Source organism: Lineus longissimus, chromosome 12 (genome assembly GCF_910592395.1).
Source record: "Lineus longissimus chromosome 12, tnLinLong1.2, whole genome shotgun sequence".
NCBI classification, from domain to species: domain Eukaryota; kingdom Metazoa; phylum Nemertea; class Pilidiophora; order Heteronemertea; family Lineidae; genus Lineus; species Lineus longissimus.
Genome location: NC_088319.1, coordinates 15,336,317 through 15,351,548, shown reverse-complemented (window position 1 = coordinate 15,351,548; position 15,232 = coordinate 15,336,317). Strand labels below are relative to the sequence as shown.

The 15,232-nt window shown below is 42.7% G+C and overlaps 2 protein-coding genes across 2 annotated transcripts; one reads left to right on the top strand and one right to left on the bottom strand.

Moving 5' to 3' along the window:
• Positions 1-119: 119 nt before the first annotated feature.
• On the top strand, positions 120-3,399 carry LOC135496648 (prohibitin-2-like). The gene is made up of 8 exons (XM_064786076.1): positions 120-308; positions 600-681; positions 883-962; positions 1,182-1,306; positions 1,560-1,745; positions 1,948-2,055; positions 2,658-2,735; positions 2,960-3,399. The coding sequence occupies exons 1-8, from the start codon at positions 179-181 to the stop codon at positions 3,065-3,067; spliced, it is 897 nt and encodes a 298-aa protein (XP_064642146.1). The 5' UTR covers positions 120-178; the 3' UTR covers positions 3,068-3,399.
• A 1,444-nt stretch (positions 3,400-4,843) lies between these two features.
• LOC135496565 (transcription factor HES-1-B-like) lies at positions 4,844-14,012 on the bottom strand. Its single transcript, XM_064785927.1, has 4 exons — positions 13,973-14,012; positions 9,121-9,216; positions 6,125-6,212; positions 4,844-5,592 (listed from the first exon to the last, which is right to left on the bottom strand). Exons 1-4 carry the CDS (start codon positions 14,009-14,011, stop codon positions 4,844-4,846), a joined length of 972 nt encoding a protein of 323 aa, XP_064641997.1. The 5' UTR covers position 14,012.
• Between the last annotated feature and the right edge of the window lie 1,220 nt (positions 14,013-15,232).

The following is a 15,232-nucleotide window of genomic DNA, read 5'->3' as shown; positions in this document are numbered from 1 at the left end:
CGTGAGAAATAAGAATAGAATATTTACCTCCGTTTGTGTTTTTTTCAGTCCAAACTAAATTCTCTAAAGTAGGAATTGTACGGTGTTTCTTAATCACGAATGAACGAGAGTTACGCCACATGCGAGGAAGGTGCCGGTTCGTTCGTCTTGCGTAAGAAAATAAATATTTCACAAGAAAATGGACCAACAGAAGATGCAGGATTTTGCTGGAAGGCTCCAAAAGGGAGGAAAGGGACTTGGGAGGGGTATGGGACTCCTGGTCGCTGCTGGCGGTCTCGCTTATGCGGCCTCGCAATCATTTTATACCGGTGAGCATTATATTTACACTGTATCTCATTTCCCGGATGCAACTGGTGTGTCCCAATTCCGGACAGATACCCCTTTTTAAGGGCTTCACCAAGCAAACAAGAATAATCGTGGACACGCAGGTGTAACTCCTATCCCTCCAGTCAACCCATTGGCCATATTGAAATCGCCTTGATATTTACGAATTTCTCGGGCAACTGTCAACCGACCTTTATTTCTGTTCACACTAATCACAGAAGTCTGTTTGAGCGCTGACGTGCTGATAATCACTAATCAGTTTGTTTTCACTCCAGTTGACGGAGGTCACAGAGCTATCATCTTCAGTCGTATAGGAGGTGTTCAAAATGACATCTTTCGTGAAGGGCTACATTTTAGGTAAGATCATGAGATGTAGATCAAGCTCCCAACAGGTCATCTAAACTACATACTCTGATACTGTAGCAAAGCATGTGGATATTAAAGTGGCGTGTAAAGAACTACTAGAGCACTACCTCGCATACAGATGACCGAGTAGGCCTTATGGGAAAATGGTACAAACTGCAAAATGTATTGACGTAAAGCTATTTTGTGTTGCAGAGTTCCATGGTTCCAGTATCCAATTATCTATGATATCCGAGCAAAGCCAAGAACACTAGTGTCTCCTACTGGTAGTAAAGGTAAGTATTCCCTATAGCAGAGTGACATTGGCTACTTATTTCTAATTACTTATTCCACAGATTCTTGGCAAGGGTAAATTGTGGAGCAGCTTATTTCAATTTGAAGTATCCCCTTTTGGTTTTGCTCAAAACTGGCTGGCAAAAGTGCTGTTTTTGCGAAAAAGATTGCTGTGCCCGTTCGAAAGTAACTGTTACCCCTTCATGTTCATTCTCCTTCAGATTTACAGATGGTTAACATTGGCCTCCGTGTGTTATCGCGTCCAGACCAGATGAGTTTACCAGCCCTGTATAGACAGCTCGGAACAGATTATGACGAGAGGGTGCTGCCATCTATTGTGAATGAGGTAATTTTGAATCATATGTACTTGTAGGAGAAGCGTTGTACAGTGGTAATTCTTCTACAGGTCAGACAAACTCGCCCCTGGGTTTTTACTATAGGCCACTCTGACATCTCCTCTGAAGGAAGATTTAGGGTTCGGTGGATTGCTCAAGACACTGACAAACAGTTGTGATTTCCTTCCTCGATCCTGATAATGAGGCCACCAATTTCATCCTGTCGCATGAAGTATTGACAACGTATTCAATCTTTCTTTCCAGGTCTTAAAAAGTGTGGTCGCCAAATTTAATGCGTCGCAATTAATCACACAACGTCAACAGGTCTCTCTGTTAATACGTCAGGAGCTCACCGAGCGAGCCAGGGACTTCAAACTCATCTTAGACGACGTATCAATCACAGAACTCAGTTTTGGAAAAGAATACACGGCTGCTGTTGAATCAAAACAGGTCTGTATTAAATGTGTTTTGATGCTGAGAATATTTTCACAGTTCATACAAAACACTCGGCCCAGTGCAAATTAGGAAACCTGCTAAAATGTCGGGGAAAATCTCTAAAACCTGCCCAATTTTGGCTAATCCTGACCATTCCTATCCTCATTTATGCTTAGTCACCGGCAATAAACTGTAAGCAGCACCTTTTCTGTTCTAGGTCGCCCAACAAGAAGCACAGAGAGCACAGTTTATTGTCGAGAAAGCGATTCAAGAAAAACAACAGAGAATTGTCCAAGCAGAGGGAGAGGCCCAAGCTGCTAAACTTATATCCTTTATACTAGCCAATGCCGTTGACAATTTTGTAAGAATTTTCAGTAAAAGTTCAAATCAAATCTGCCAAATGATGAACGCGTGGGACTAGAATTGTGGTGACCCTATTTTCAACCATTGCTCTTAATCTTGGTGCATGAGCCTGAGTCTGTCCATGCGCTGTAAAACTGAGCATAGAGAGAAATGCCTGATTCCGTGGGAACAGTCCAGAGTCCCGATTGTTTCTTGAAGTCATGGCAGTACAGGGCTATGTGACCTTGAACTTGAGGGCATGTCAAATGACCGTTCTTTGGAGGTTCAAGGTCATGTCAAGTGACCTTGTAGAGAAGCTTGTTTATCCTTGAGCTGAGTGTTAAAGTTCACTCGGTGTATTAAGGAGGCAGGGGATGCTTTCTGAAGGTCACTTGGGGCCCAGACTAATTTGGTTCGATACTTTTCCAGGAGAGGGCACCACAATACTGAAGAGTTCTTTAGTAATCTGATGGCAGTTTCAAAACATACATTTTTTAAGAAAAACTGATCAGCTAGTTTACTGATAATGTGTGCTTCACTCAGAAAAAAGTAAAGTAGAGTAAATTTTCCTTGACCCCAGTCCACCTCGGTAATGCAGTGTCCTTGAATCCAGGCTATCTTACTCTCAGGAAGATTAGAGCCACACAGAACATTTCCAGAACGGTAAGCAGTACTAGTAGTACTAGGTGTACTAAAATACTCTTGCAAGTTTTAGAGTTTATTGACTCCTTTATAATTTCGAAAGAAGCTTTTTCACTTTTTAGATGAAGACTTCAGTTCCATTGAGACTGCCAGTGCCATTGTTTGAGGTTAATCTTTTTTCTCAATGTTCATTTGATAAATGTCTGGTCTTTGTCTGTCTCAATATGCCTCTTCTCTGTTTTTAGCTGGCCAATTCCCAGAACCGAGTTTATCTGAACGCAGGTGCATTGATGATGAATATTCAGGATGCAGACTACGACCATGGGGTGGACTCCCTCAGGAAGAAAAAGTAGAGATTCAAGTAGAAGAAAGCATGAAAGACATTTTCTAAAATAATGGACCTATTCTCAGTGTGCTGACCTGATGCATGATGTTAGATTCAGTTGTCAAGCGATCTCATCAGCATACAGGGTGTATGAAAAAAAAACGTTATGGCCTATTGAAAATGGATTCGCTGTGAAAATGGACACCATTTGTCAGCTTTGATCAGGTTGATATGAAAATCTGAAATTCCCTTGACCAAACTAGTTGGTTTGGAAACTTGGGTATTTTGGTATTACTGTAGATACATGTGAGATGTTTTGATTTTCAAATATATAGAAATTAACACCAATCTATGCCTTCACATCATTGTTCTGATTTTTCTGTGTGTGCCACTACAGTTGGGAGACATTTACATGAATTTCAAGGATAAAAAGCTAAAACTAATAATTTGTTCTGCATAAAATATATAACTTTATTACAAAATGTTTCACCAGCAAATTGTGGCTTCATGGGAATATATATCTATTGTACATTGAACTGGATACAAATAACAAGTGTGGACAGTTTTGCTGGAAAGTAATTTGTAAGAATGTGACCAATATATTTGGCTTTAAATGCCTATTGAAATGCAGGGAACAACATAATGCAATAAAATTAAGGAAGAAGGGAGGTGTAATGTGTGACCTACTTTGGCAGATGTCGCCTCTTCTCACAAGGGAAGACCCTGCTATTACATGCTAACTTCTCATTAGTCCAGGTCGGACCCCCTCCCAAATGACAGTCCCGTTTCCAACTCTCAAACCATACTTTACAATCACACATCCTCAGTCTCTCGTAAATCTATAACTACTATGATATATATTTTGGTTTTGTGACCAATTAATGAATATTTTTGCATGGTTTGTGACCAAATTATAAAGCAAATAATCAATTTTTATCAATATTACATATTCAGGCCTACATGTAAGCAAACGTTTTGAAACTTTTTACAAAGTAAAAATCAGCTTACACTAACTGGTGACCATCTTTTCTTGTATTGTCAGTTCTGTAGTGGTGCCGAGCAAACCACTATAATATCTGTCGGGAACGAGTTAAATGTACATGTATCATGATCATAAGAAAGCATCATACAACTGAAAAATGAGGGGGAACTTGCTCAACTAGCAAAAATGACATGTACAATGTATCATATTTTGTAAATCACAGAATTTTTTAAGTAGTGAATATTCAATGCATATGTTTGTAATCACTGTAATAATGTTGACAGAAAAACACAACATCTAAGTATTTTCTCAATTAAGTACATTTTCAACCACACCATTCTGTAATCGGTTTCGAAATCCTTTTACACTGTCACTGAGTTTTCCTTTATGCCTATAACAAATTAAGTATACAGTCCATACTCGGACCTTGCCGATGCTTGCTCACAAAAATGTCCAGTAGTTGAACAATAAAATGAAACAATAACAAGATAAACAACTCATGCATCACTCCTTGGGAAGTTGTTTACAATAAATAAATTCTATGTATCTTTCTTAAGATAAAATCCAAGCACACAGGCTTCATTGTACAAGTGCAAAATGTTCATCTTTTCATGCTAAATCCAAGTTAGCACAGTACCCACACGTCATGCAAAATGTTCAACACAACACTGAAAAAAGTCTCCATAGCACCCGTTTACCAGATATAAAGCCCCGGTCATTATGAAACCTCTTCAAATGGTGGTGTGTACTTAGTATTCCACAGATGAATTATAGGCTTTAGTGACCAATTGCCTTTTCGGTTTGCGAAGAAGTTGATTTTAGTTACCATGGTCTCCACATCTGGCTCTCTGGTGCAGGTGCCTGTTGCAGGAAGCCTTGTGCCTGTTGTGCAAAGTTTGGTGCCTGTTGTGCAATGTTTTGGATATGTCGATTAGCCTGTACATTCTGTGGTCTCGGTGCAATCTGCGCATACATACTGACAGTATTGTTTTGTTGTTGCGCAAGATTCCTAGGGTTCGTCACCCTGTAACTTAGTCCTTGGTTTTGTTGTCGTGCTGGCACATGGTACGGTGCTGGCCGCGATGAAGTCGATGACTGTGCACGACTGACTGGAACATCCTGTGCTTGATAGTTCATCTGCTTCATCGGTACATTAGGTGATGTATAGATGGTGTCGCTAGCCTTACCGCAAGCGGCTGCCGGTGCAACCCTTTTGCTACTAACAGGAGCAAGTTCTGACACTACAGATTTAACAGAGGAAACGGGGGTTGATGGCACTTCTAGTGATTGCATCATCAACTTCTTGCAGGCAACAGATTTCGGTTTTTGCATGTCTCGAACTTGTAATGTCTTCAGTGGCGCTTTTGACGTTTCTGGTTCTTCTTCAGGATCTCGTTTCTCTTTCGGTTCAGGAGAGGCACCAGCTTCGGCTGATGACTTCAGGTGGTCAAGAACGCGTGATTTGACGTCTGGGTTTATATCGATTGAGCCGAAGAATCCGTCGACCTCTGACATACAGGCTTTGAAACCAGCTTTGTATTTGTTGACAACTTTGGGATCGGATGAAGCAGCTAAAATGAGAGAAAGAGAAATAATGGATGAATGGTTCAGTTGCAATTACTAAAATGGTTCAATTTCAATGCTGTTATGGGTTTGTTTTAAAGTTACTTCCATGTGATTGGTTAATTCATTGCAACACCTTGTGATTGGTTAGTCTTCCCATTGGGATTGGTATCTTTCTCAGTTTTGTGATTGGTACATTGGTACAATCACACCCTTGACATTGGTACATTCACAAACATGGAATTCCTGACTCAAACTCTTTAAATTCTTTGTTTCCCTTTCATTTACTTACAATTGTACACAAGTCAACTTTTCACCCCCCAAAATTTCCCTTTTTGTGTTTTGTCCAATAATCTTAGTTCGGTTCGTTTCTGATAGGGTCAGCACTGCGTTGTCTTTGATGCTGCTCCTCGACATGCATGGACGAGCGTTAATTAGAAGTGAGGTAATGGTATTCCACATCAGTTTTAGCAAGTAAAGCATATTGGGTTGGGTTGGCGGCAAGCTAGATTGGCATATTCTAGACAGGGAGCCACCTACCAGCATATTGCTGTCTTTGCATGTTTCTGATGTATCGAACCGTCATCTCCAGGATGTCTGCTTTCTCCAGTTTTGCCTTCGGTGAGCTCTGAAAGATACAAAACAAGGGAATCATTAAAACCAGTCTGGAACAGTTGACGCACATCCACAAGTTTTGGAAAGGGGAGTGTGTAGCTCAGCTCAGAGGTCACCGAAGTTGCGATCTGGAAAGGAGGTGTTCTGGCCACGGGAAAACTTGAGAGCCTAATATCATTTTTCGAGCAGTGAGAGGGCTGTGTTCAGTGCGGACACAAACGGTCGCAAGGAATGTGGGACGTCTGTCGCAATTTGGCAAACGCGCCTTGGACTTCCCCGCACAAACCGCCAAAGCATAGTTTATCTCATCTTTGCAAACAAGTTCTCACACCATCTGCCTCCCCTACCAATTAGGCCACGGCCGCAAAAGTCGCTCACCCGTGACCAAATCCCACCAACATGACCAATATCAAAGATCTAGTAAAAAACACGAACGTGTCCCCAAACCAGTTCCTACATTTCCCATCAAATTTTCACTTTGATAATCAGTAAGCACGTGTCCGATTAAAGATTACGGTCACAGCACTGACATTTCTTTAGGCGACTTCGTCCATCCGTCCCGACGTCTTCCCGCGTCCTGATTCAGTTTCTGGGATACGATCCTGGGCCGTTTCCTGTCCTTTCATTCTAACCCCATAATGGAAATTAAATAATGTTGTCATTATTCATTCCTCGGTTCGTGCAACACGGTTATTGCAAACTCTCGCATCCGGCTTCAACAATTGAGGCAGGACCCACGAGCCGAATGCTGTCGAGTCCTTTCAGCGAATCTAGGTCACGACCCTTTGGTCCAAGACTTGACAAAACTTCATTCAAGACTTCTGATAACTTGTGACACGCTCTCCAATCTTAACCCGAGCCAAATTAGGATTCGGTGACACTCAAAACGCTTGAACCACAAACTAATGTCAGGTATTATACTTGAATCATAAAAGAAGGGTCTGATTTGCGGAGATTCGTGCGCTGCTCGTCGTCCTGTCACGCGTACACACCAGACGACAGTCTCCTGATTTCCAAATGCGATGCTGGGCGTATATACGCTTCGGTAAGGGCCTTCGCACCAGGCATATAAAATCTAAGTAAGGAAAATGATAAAAAAGCGCTTGATGAGGCTGCTGGCCCGCGCCAGGTTTATCTCGTCATGGGTAAGTATCGTGCGCCGGTATATAACATGCCCAAGGTGACAGGGAAAAAAAGTTCGTAGCAGACACGCCGAACAAGTTGCTATCGAAACTGCGATTATCCTTTTTGGCAATATTAAATATGGTTGGGGGCTGTGTTCCGCGAATGGCTGTTAGCGCGAGCCAAAATGTTGATCCTTCAACCAATTCAGTGCTTCAAGCTACTTACGGGAATGTTTGAGATTTATTTCTTTTTATAAGTTGTGTGAATAGCCGATAGCATAAGGAATGTTGCCACCCAACACCGATATTGGAACCTTTTGCAGTGTTCCGCGGATAGTTGAACGCTTCAAGGATTAAACGATTGAGCGACTGCGCCCTGATAATGATTTTAATTTTCTTTGCTTGTGGATGATATCTGAGGTCTATCAGCTTCTGTGTGTGCGAGGGGGAGGCCGGGGGTGGGGAGCAAAAGTCTCCGCTGATGGGTCATACGTTGAAGGACAAACAGCAATCGGTCCTTGTTGAGACGAGCAAATACCCCTAGTCTACTTATTTCAATGAGATTTCGCCGAAGGCACTGGCGGCTCGAGTGGCACAGGCCGTGTGCTCACGTGCCAGAACAATTGCCTGTCTCCGCTTCCGGCCTTTTCAGATGGTGAATGTATGAAAATGTCATTCAAATCACGGATGTCTTTAACCGTCTCTGCTGTATCCCGTATAAGGATGGGGGTTGTCCTTCAACGAGCAGTCCTTTGTAGATTAAATGAGGCAGTGGATTTGAACTGTCCTCTCATTCCGTTACAAAATATCTGTGCAAGCTGATGTCCAGCGCGTAACCCAGCGACACCAAGCTTCCTCTCGTCATCCACCCCCCCCCCCCCCCTCCAAATCGTCATCTCCTTCGCGGCAACGTTGACAAAGTTGATATTTTTGGCGACAATGCATTGTTACCAGAATCTCTTTGTCAAACCTTTTAAAAATGAAATTTAAGTGTCGCTTCGGCTTCGAAGTGTTGCGCAATCCCCGTCAATATTTTTCAGAAATAAAATCTTGAGTCGTTTGGAAAACCAGTCATGCAAACTTCACACCCGCATGCTCACGCTTCTCAAATCAAAATTATGTAACCATTTTGTGTAAACCATTAAATTCACCCAGAAATGTAAAAATATCCAAAGCAATTCAGCTGTGGCGTTTATCAAACGCCCTAAATCGCCTGGCACACGTTGAAGATGTTTGCGTAGTTATAAAGGATAAAGATTACGTAATCACCGCGGGAGACGACATTCCATGACAGCAGGCGTGTGTGGAGATGACGAGTTAAATTTAACGACACTTACGCCAGGCATTCTGATTGGCTGAGCGCCCATGGCCGTTTCGAAAGCTCTGCTCTGATTTGCTTATCCTTACTCGCGACAGGAGACGCGCGACATTCGAATGAAAAGACTAAATTGCGGGATTGTGACCGGGCATTCGTCCGTGTCTGCACGTGAACATTTGGTCAATAGACCTTAGGGGTTTTGTTCAGATGTTACTGGGATGCACCATATGCTGGATTGCTATCTTGTCTCTTACAATATCCATTTATTCGACTATATAGGAAGGTGACAGCTTTGTGGCCGTTGAGTTGACTTAAGACTGGTCGACTCGTTACGCCATAACGTTTTTGACAGATGTTCACTAAGAGGCGAACATCAAGGTTATAGTTGTCATAATCATGATCAGTCAGGGGCCACTGTCACGTGTATGGAGAAGACATATCGTGATTAGGACAAAAGCATCATTCTGTTTTCCACTTACCGTTTTGTTGATTGATTCGACAACCAATGTCTTCAATTGCTGGAGACTGCTGTTAATTCTTGCCCGCCTTCGCTTCTCGACCAAAGGTTTGTTTATCTGGAAAACACAACATGGCAGATTGTTACCAAGGTGATGGCGTACATGTAGTTTTGATATTTTCATGATTACTTTTTTTCAGTCCGGAAATAACATAACACTATTTCTCTCATCAACTTGTACTGTTTGAGAGTCTTACTGGCGACACTATACTCCAGAAGTTACGAATCTTACGTAAGCAGACCTGACTGTCATATGATTGGTTCATTTCTGAAAACAGTATCGGTGATGCAGAATGCAGACCTTGTGATTGGCCAGTTCAACTTTCCTCAAGCGAAGTAATTGACTGGACGTCTTACGTAGACCATGACCACTGTGTTGTCAATTCGAGATGATGCCAATGATTATTAGAATTTTTTTAGAGGGCCGCACATGCATTGGAAATAATTGATTCTCGAATATCTCACAACGTCTGCATCCGGTTGGGATGCTGGGAGAAGCTTTCCCGCCAAACAGAAACCGGTTTCCTGATTCTGTCCAGGGCTACAGGCATTGTCGAACTGTTACAATGGAGTAGGAAAATTTACATCAAAACGTGTGCCCCGTCCACAATTCCAATTTATTTTTAGTACCACAAAAACTTGCGATGAATTGGGCCTAATTTTGTCTTCCATCGGCTATTCTTCTTCAATATCACACGTGCGGATACTTCACCAACCCCTGGGAGTCTTGTGAGGTTTCTACCGTACTTGAATTGCTCCTCGGCCTAAATATAGCCTCCTCTCGGCCTGTGGCCTGTCTCCAGCTGCCGTGGGAGTTTTTAGGGCGAGTGCTCTGATGTGCGCCGGGGTGAGTGCGGTAAAGACACTTCACGTGGTGTTCGGGCGGCTGGAGGAATTTTGGCCTGTTGCTTTTTGAGGACCAGAAATAAACACCCTATTGTTAAACTTCGGGTAAAACGGACTGCGAAGTTGAGGTACCAGCTCGATGGGTTTTTGGCAGATGCTGGCGATATTTTAAACTAATTATTTCGGGATCTTTATGGCTCGGAGATTTCTTGCAGAAATAAAATTAACTTTATTACGTAGGGTTTAGTAAGAGGATTCAAGTGGTAATTAAAATTATCCGTCTGAAAATATACGGGGAGAGAATTTTGCAGCTGCGAACACGACAACTGTCTCTTTTTAGCGGTTTATTTCCGGGTTGATGTGAAAAATAACAGCCTGTTGAAAGAACCATGTACCCCGGGCCATAACCACACGATGCATTGGCTGTGGTGCTTTCGAGGACGATGATCAAGAGGGTCGAAATCTCGAGACGGGAAAGAACAAGTTGGCTTCATTGGATGAAGAATTCTTGATCTCAGCTTGGGTTGGGAATAACTATTAGTTGCCCAGAAATCCTTTGTTCCCTGCACATTCTATCCCAGGACACATGCAAACTTCTACACCGGCAATTTTGAAGGCTGTCGTCGCTATTCTCAAAAAAGAACCCGTCGTTGTTTGTCATGGGAATCTCGAATCTGCAAGGTTCTCTGCGGAATTTCTAGCAAGTCCAAGCAGCTCTCAGAGTGTCAAAGAATGCCATCATTCTCTGAGACGCTGAACAATTATTTATGATACGATGACACTATACGGATGGCCGGATCCTATAAAGGTCGCCTTCTCGTGTTTACTATTCTATTGAACATCATTTACAATATTTTACAAGGTCACGCGGTATTGTCATCGAGTCTAATGCTTAGACACATTCCACTTCAGCAGCTTAGGGGTGACTATAAGGATCTTTAGACCCTTTTCTGTGAGAGGTGAATAAGGGCACGACGGACGACCTTTTATATTTTATTAAGGGTTTATAATGAAACTTATAACCCGTTTTCTCTAATAATCGTATCAGATTTATTCTTTGAGCATAGCAGCGGTGAGATCATACCCAGAAAGATTTGTTAGAAACCTCGGGTGGAAACTTAATTGGGAAGGAGCTTTTGTGAAGCGATGTGTGATGTGCGGCTTGCATAACAAACTAGCAGAAAAGTCGAGTTTCGAAATAAATTTTTTAAGATGTTTGGATGTGGTATCGTTCTGTCTCAGCATGTCATTAACGCGTTCCGAATGGGGACAACCGAAGACATCTTCAGCAGTGAGGAAATTTCATGTTTCTGTACGTCACCTTCTATAATCAATATGAGGCAGCTTGTATTGGATACAGCTACATGCATTGGGATCCTGATAGGACTTTCGCGTGACATCGAAGGAACGTGTCGGATGTTGTTATTAAATTCGCCTTGCAGTGATTTATAAGCTTAGACAGATGGGTCAACAAAGATGGTCCACGGACCATGACCAGCTTCATCTCGGGTTCTATGGCGGGGAGGCTGGGTGCAGGATTAGTAGCCCGTCACGCTGTCTGGGCTAGATAGATACGATTCAATCGTAATGGTGACCGATGGTGCAGGGGGCTGTTAGCAACAGGTGGAGATAGGATTTCCAGGAGACGCCGTCCAGGTGCACGAGAGCATTGTGGCCAATGAGGTATTCGTTGCGTTACAGGAAGACGGAGTCAAAGAACGTCACAAGTATCTTCCGTTTTTCATCAAACACGGCCTAAAACTTCCGCAAAAAGTCCTCGATGGACCTCATATCACCCGTAAAGTGGTCAGGCTCGAGTGTTATATAAAGCTTGAAAACCGGCGTCGGATGTGTCGAAAAGACTTGAAAGTACCACCACAATTGATTATAAGAGTTGAGGCATTAGCAAAGTTATTGTTATTTTCAAGAGCGACGCGGTATTTCTGTGCTTCAGCCGTTTTGGGCAGATTTTTTATTCACTCTACGGCAATTTTAATTTCCACAAGTATTTTAAAGTTCTTGACTAGTAACGCGTTTCTCAAGAATGACGCGCTTATTGTTGACAATAGCCGTATAGTGATAACAGCCGGCAAGCGAATTCTGGGCCTAATAAGTTATGAATAAAACTTTAGTGGCCCTGAAGAGGAAGTATTACCTTTCCGGTGACAATAGGCGCTCATTGTATTTTTCGAAGCAGCCTATCACATTGCGGTTTTGCTTTCAATTTTAAATGTTTGAATTTAGAATACACGTGATGAACTAAACGTTAAAAAAGCAAATTCGGCCTTACAAATACAGAAAAGTATTAAGTAAATAATTGTGTGCAATTTGAATTTGGATTGATAAAAAGTTCGGGTAATCAGATGTTTTCTATAATACTGTATTCAAACCATGGCCTTAATGGTCAAGCACCATAATCCGTAATCTACTATTACATGTAGACTAGGACTATTTATCATTGGGACTAAATTTACTTTCACACTGGCACAGGCATTTCAAGCGCTCCTGCTCGTTTTACTCTACTTGAATAGGAGGGAGACTGATCCAAATTGCCCGCGACTGCACGTGACCCGCAGCAGATGTCGGTGGGTTACTGATCCGGTCGTCCGTTACGATGCGACGGGTTCAAATGCAGCTGCTGTCAGCCTCCGTCAATGTGGGGTACGTGAGGGCCGTGCCTCCTAGAGATGAAATGGAGGGTGGCCGTGTCATTGGGCTTTGTCAACAAGGAGCTGTCAAGGTCAAGTCGGGATGTAGGATTTGATTACCCTTCAAAATAGATATCATTGTAAACCAGTTTCAGCATCAAATATCTGCCATCAGCCAGACACGCCTTGAACCTTGAAGGTACCGTACTCCATGTATACAGTCCAAACGATTCGTGTTTCCCTGTATACTCGGGAACTGACGCAGTTTCGAAAAGCTTGTACGTAAAAGGTAGCAATAACATGACATTGAGATTATGCATTTTTGCCACACACGGTCTCCTATGGTACCTCACCGCAATTACAGTCTGAAGAAGGGCTGTTATAACGCGTTGACGGTCCAAATACAGATGTAATGCACACGAAGAGCCATAATTACGCGTTGAAAGTAAAAGAGCCGTTATTGTGCGTTGAAAGTTCAAATACTAGTAGTCCTCCATGCTATTAGGTGTAAGCGTTGACAGTTGATCGCCACACATGACGAGCCGTTGTTACACGTTGACAGTAAACCGTTATTATGAACTGACAGTTCAAATACAAGTACGGTTCATAAGAAGAGCCGTTTTTACGCGTTAACAGTTCAAATACAACTACATGTACACAAGAAGAGCCGTTATTACGTGTTGATTGTTCAAATACAGCTGCTGTAAGTATAGCGCCGGGAATGGGTCCGTTGCGCGATGACAGTTCACTGACTGCTGGGCATGGCTATGACGACTTTGCATGCGCGTTATTCGCTTCAATCAATGTGTAAGTAAACATACATTGTAGTATCATAATGATGACTTTACAATGCTTATTCACATTTTACAATACATATTGACACTATAAGATAGTGGTTCACAGGCTGGGTGATAGGTGATGTCCTGACCGTGCTTCACGAGCCAATCGATTAAAAAAAAGTTAGACACGTCAAATTAATCTTTATAAAATGCCTGACGAAATAACGTTATCTTCAGGGAACTTTGGTGTCTGTCCGTGAGTTGGCTTCCATTTGCAGGACCAACTGATTTATATGTGTATCCGTCACGATCATAAGCTATGATGAAAGTTGGAACCGCGTATGACCAAAACCACGGATGCCTAAAACGTACTCTTTGAACATTTTCAGATGACATAACATTTAAAATTCTTATTTAATCAAAGCATACATGCGTAAATCACAATATCCATGAATTTATGAACTTGCTGATAATTTGCCTCTGGCCAATAACCGGTAAATTCGAAATTGGGAAATTGAATACATTGGGAACTTCATCCTACCTTTCTTAATAACTGTTTCTGCCCGTAGAATCTGTCCATACACGCCATACCTAACTTAAGGGCGTTCTCCTTGGCTAAGTTCGCCATTCTCGTACTCCAAGAATAAAATGTCCCGTGTGGTTTGACTGATTCCCTGTCCCAAAATGAAGAGGCATTCGCGTGTATCTGATGATATTCTCCCGGGGTTACTATTTTTATCTGACATTCTCATCCGCGTGTCTCTGATATTGTTTGCTATTGTACTTTAAATTTTATTGTTGGGTCCAGTTCTCATGCCGAATTCCAACACAGGGGACCAATCGGACGCCTTGTGTCATCTTGGCGCCTGTCTCCCGGCCCGTGCCAACGCCTGCTACAATTGGTGGAGATTGGGGTCGCGGGAATATTTACATTTAAATCCTACCTCGCGCAACCGTGTCGTGTCCATTGTGTACCGAGCTACCAGCACGCGACCCCCGGAAACTCGTTCGCTGTCTTGGGGGGCAAATTCCGGTTGACTGATTCGCTATGGCCTGGCGCGAGTTCCAGCACGTGTCCTGAGGGAGCGAGTCTACTGGTCCCTGTTGCGGGGCCGGGCATGTGAGACAGGCCAGCCATGGTCAGCGTGTTACTAAGGATAGAACCGGACTCATCTTAACTCTTTAGAAAGGTTTGACTATGGCTGCTTTGAAACCTTGGTGACTTATGAAAAGGGAAATGTCAAATCTTGATAGCAAATTGGGAAGCATTGTTGAGGACTGTTTAGTGACACAACCCAATGCCTTTCACCGATGATTTGCCGGATTGTGGTCCGTGCAGGCAGAACGGGCACGTGGATTGTAGACAGCCCGTAAATTGAAGATATTGGTGTACTCTTTGGCGGGAAAAGAAGATACCTTGCCGTTTTTTTGTTTTCTCGGTAAGCCGTGAGCAGCCCGGGGTCGTGGTCATACAAGAGAAGAAGTCTATGATGATAAAAACATCTCAATGACCTCAGGATGCTTATGATACGTGGACTTTCCATTGTTGGTGTCGTGGATGATTGTTGTTGTGTACAATTAACAAATGTTTATTTTCTTCGAAATTTGGGTCATTTCTTCGTAATTGTCGTCGTTTCAAACAACATCATCCCAGCCGAATGAGCCTGGCAAAAGTTCGCGCTAATAGTAAATTATCAACTAAGAGGTTTTTATCCGATTTAACACTTTAACCCGGTTTCCGCTGAAACTTTTTTCAGTAAAACCCAGATGAGCTGCACATTCCGCGCTACGACCCGATTAT

Bases quoted from the DNA above. Each gene is read 5' to 3' on its own strand.
- LOC135496565 (XM_064785927.1), bottom strand. From the start codon at position 14,011: ATGGACAGATTCTACGGGCAGAAACAGTTATTAAGAAAG. The intron at 9,217-13,972 runs GTAGGATGAAGT...TGTGTTTTCCAG, and splicing joins AGAAACAGTTATTAAGAAAG to ATAAACAAACCTTTGGTCGA. The intron at 5,593-6,124 runs GTAGGTGGCTCC...CTCTCATTTTAG, and splicing joins GCAAAGACAGCAATATGCTG to CTGCTTCATCCGATCCCAAA.
- LOC135496648 (XM_064786076.1), top strand. From the start codon at position 179: ATGGACCAACAGAAGATGCAGGATTTTGCTGGAAGGCTCCAAAAGGGA. The intron at 1,307-1,559 runs GTAATTTTGAAT...CTTTCTTTCCAG, and splicing joins TGCCATCTATTGTGAATGAG to GTCTTAAAAAGTGTGGTCGC. The intron at 1,746-1,947 runs GTCTGTATTAAA...TTTCTGTTCTAG, and splicing joins CTGCTGTTGAATCAAAACAG to GTCGCCCAACAAGAAGCACA.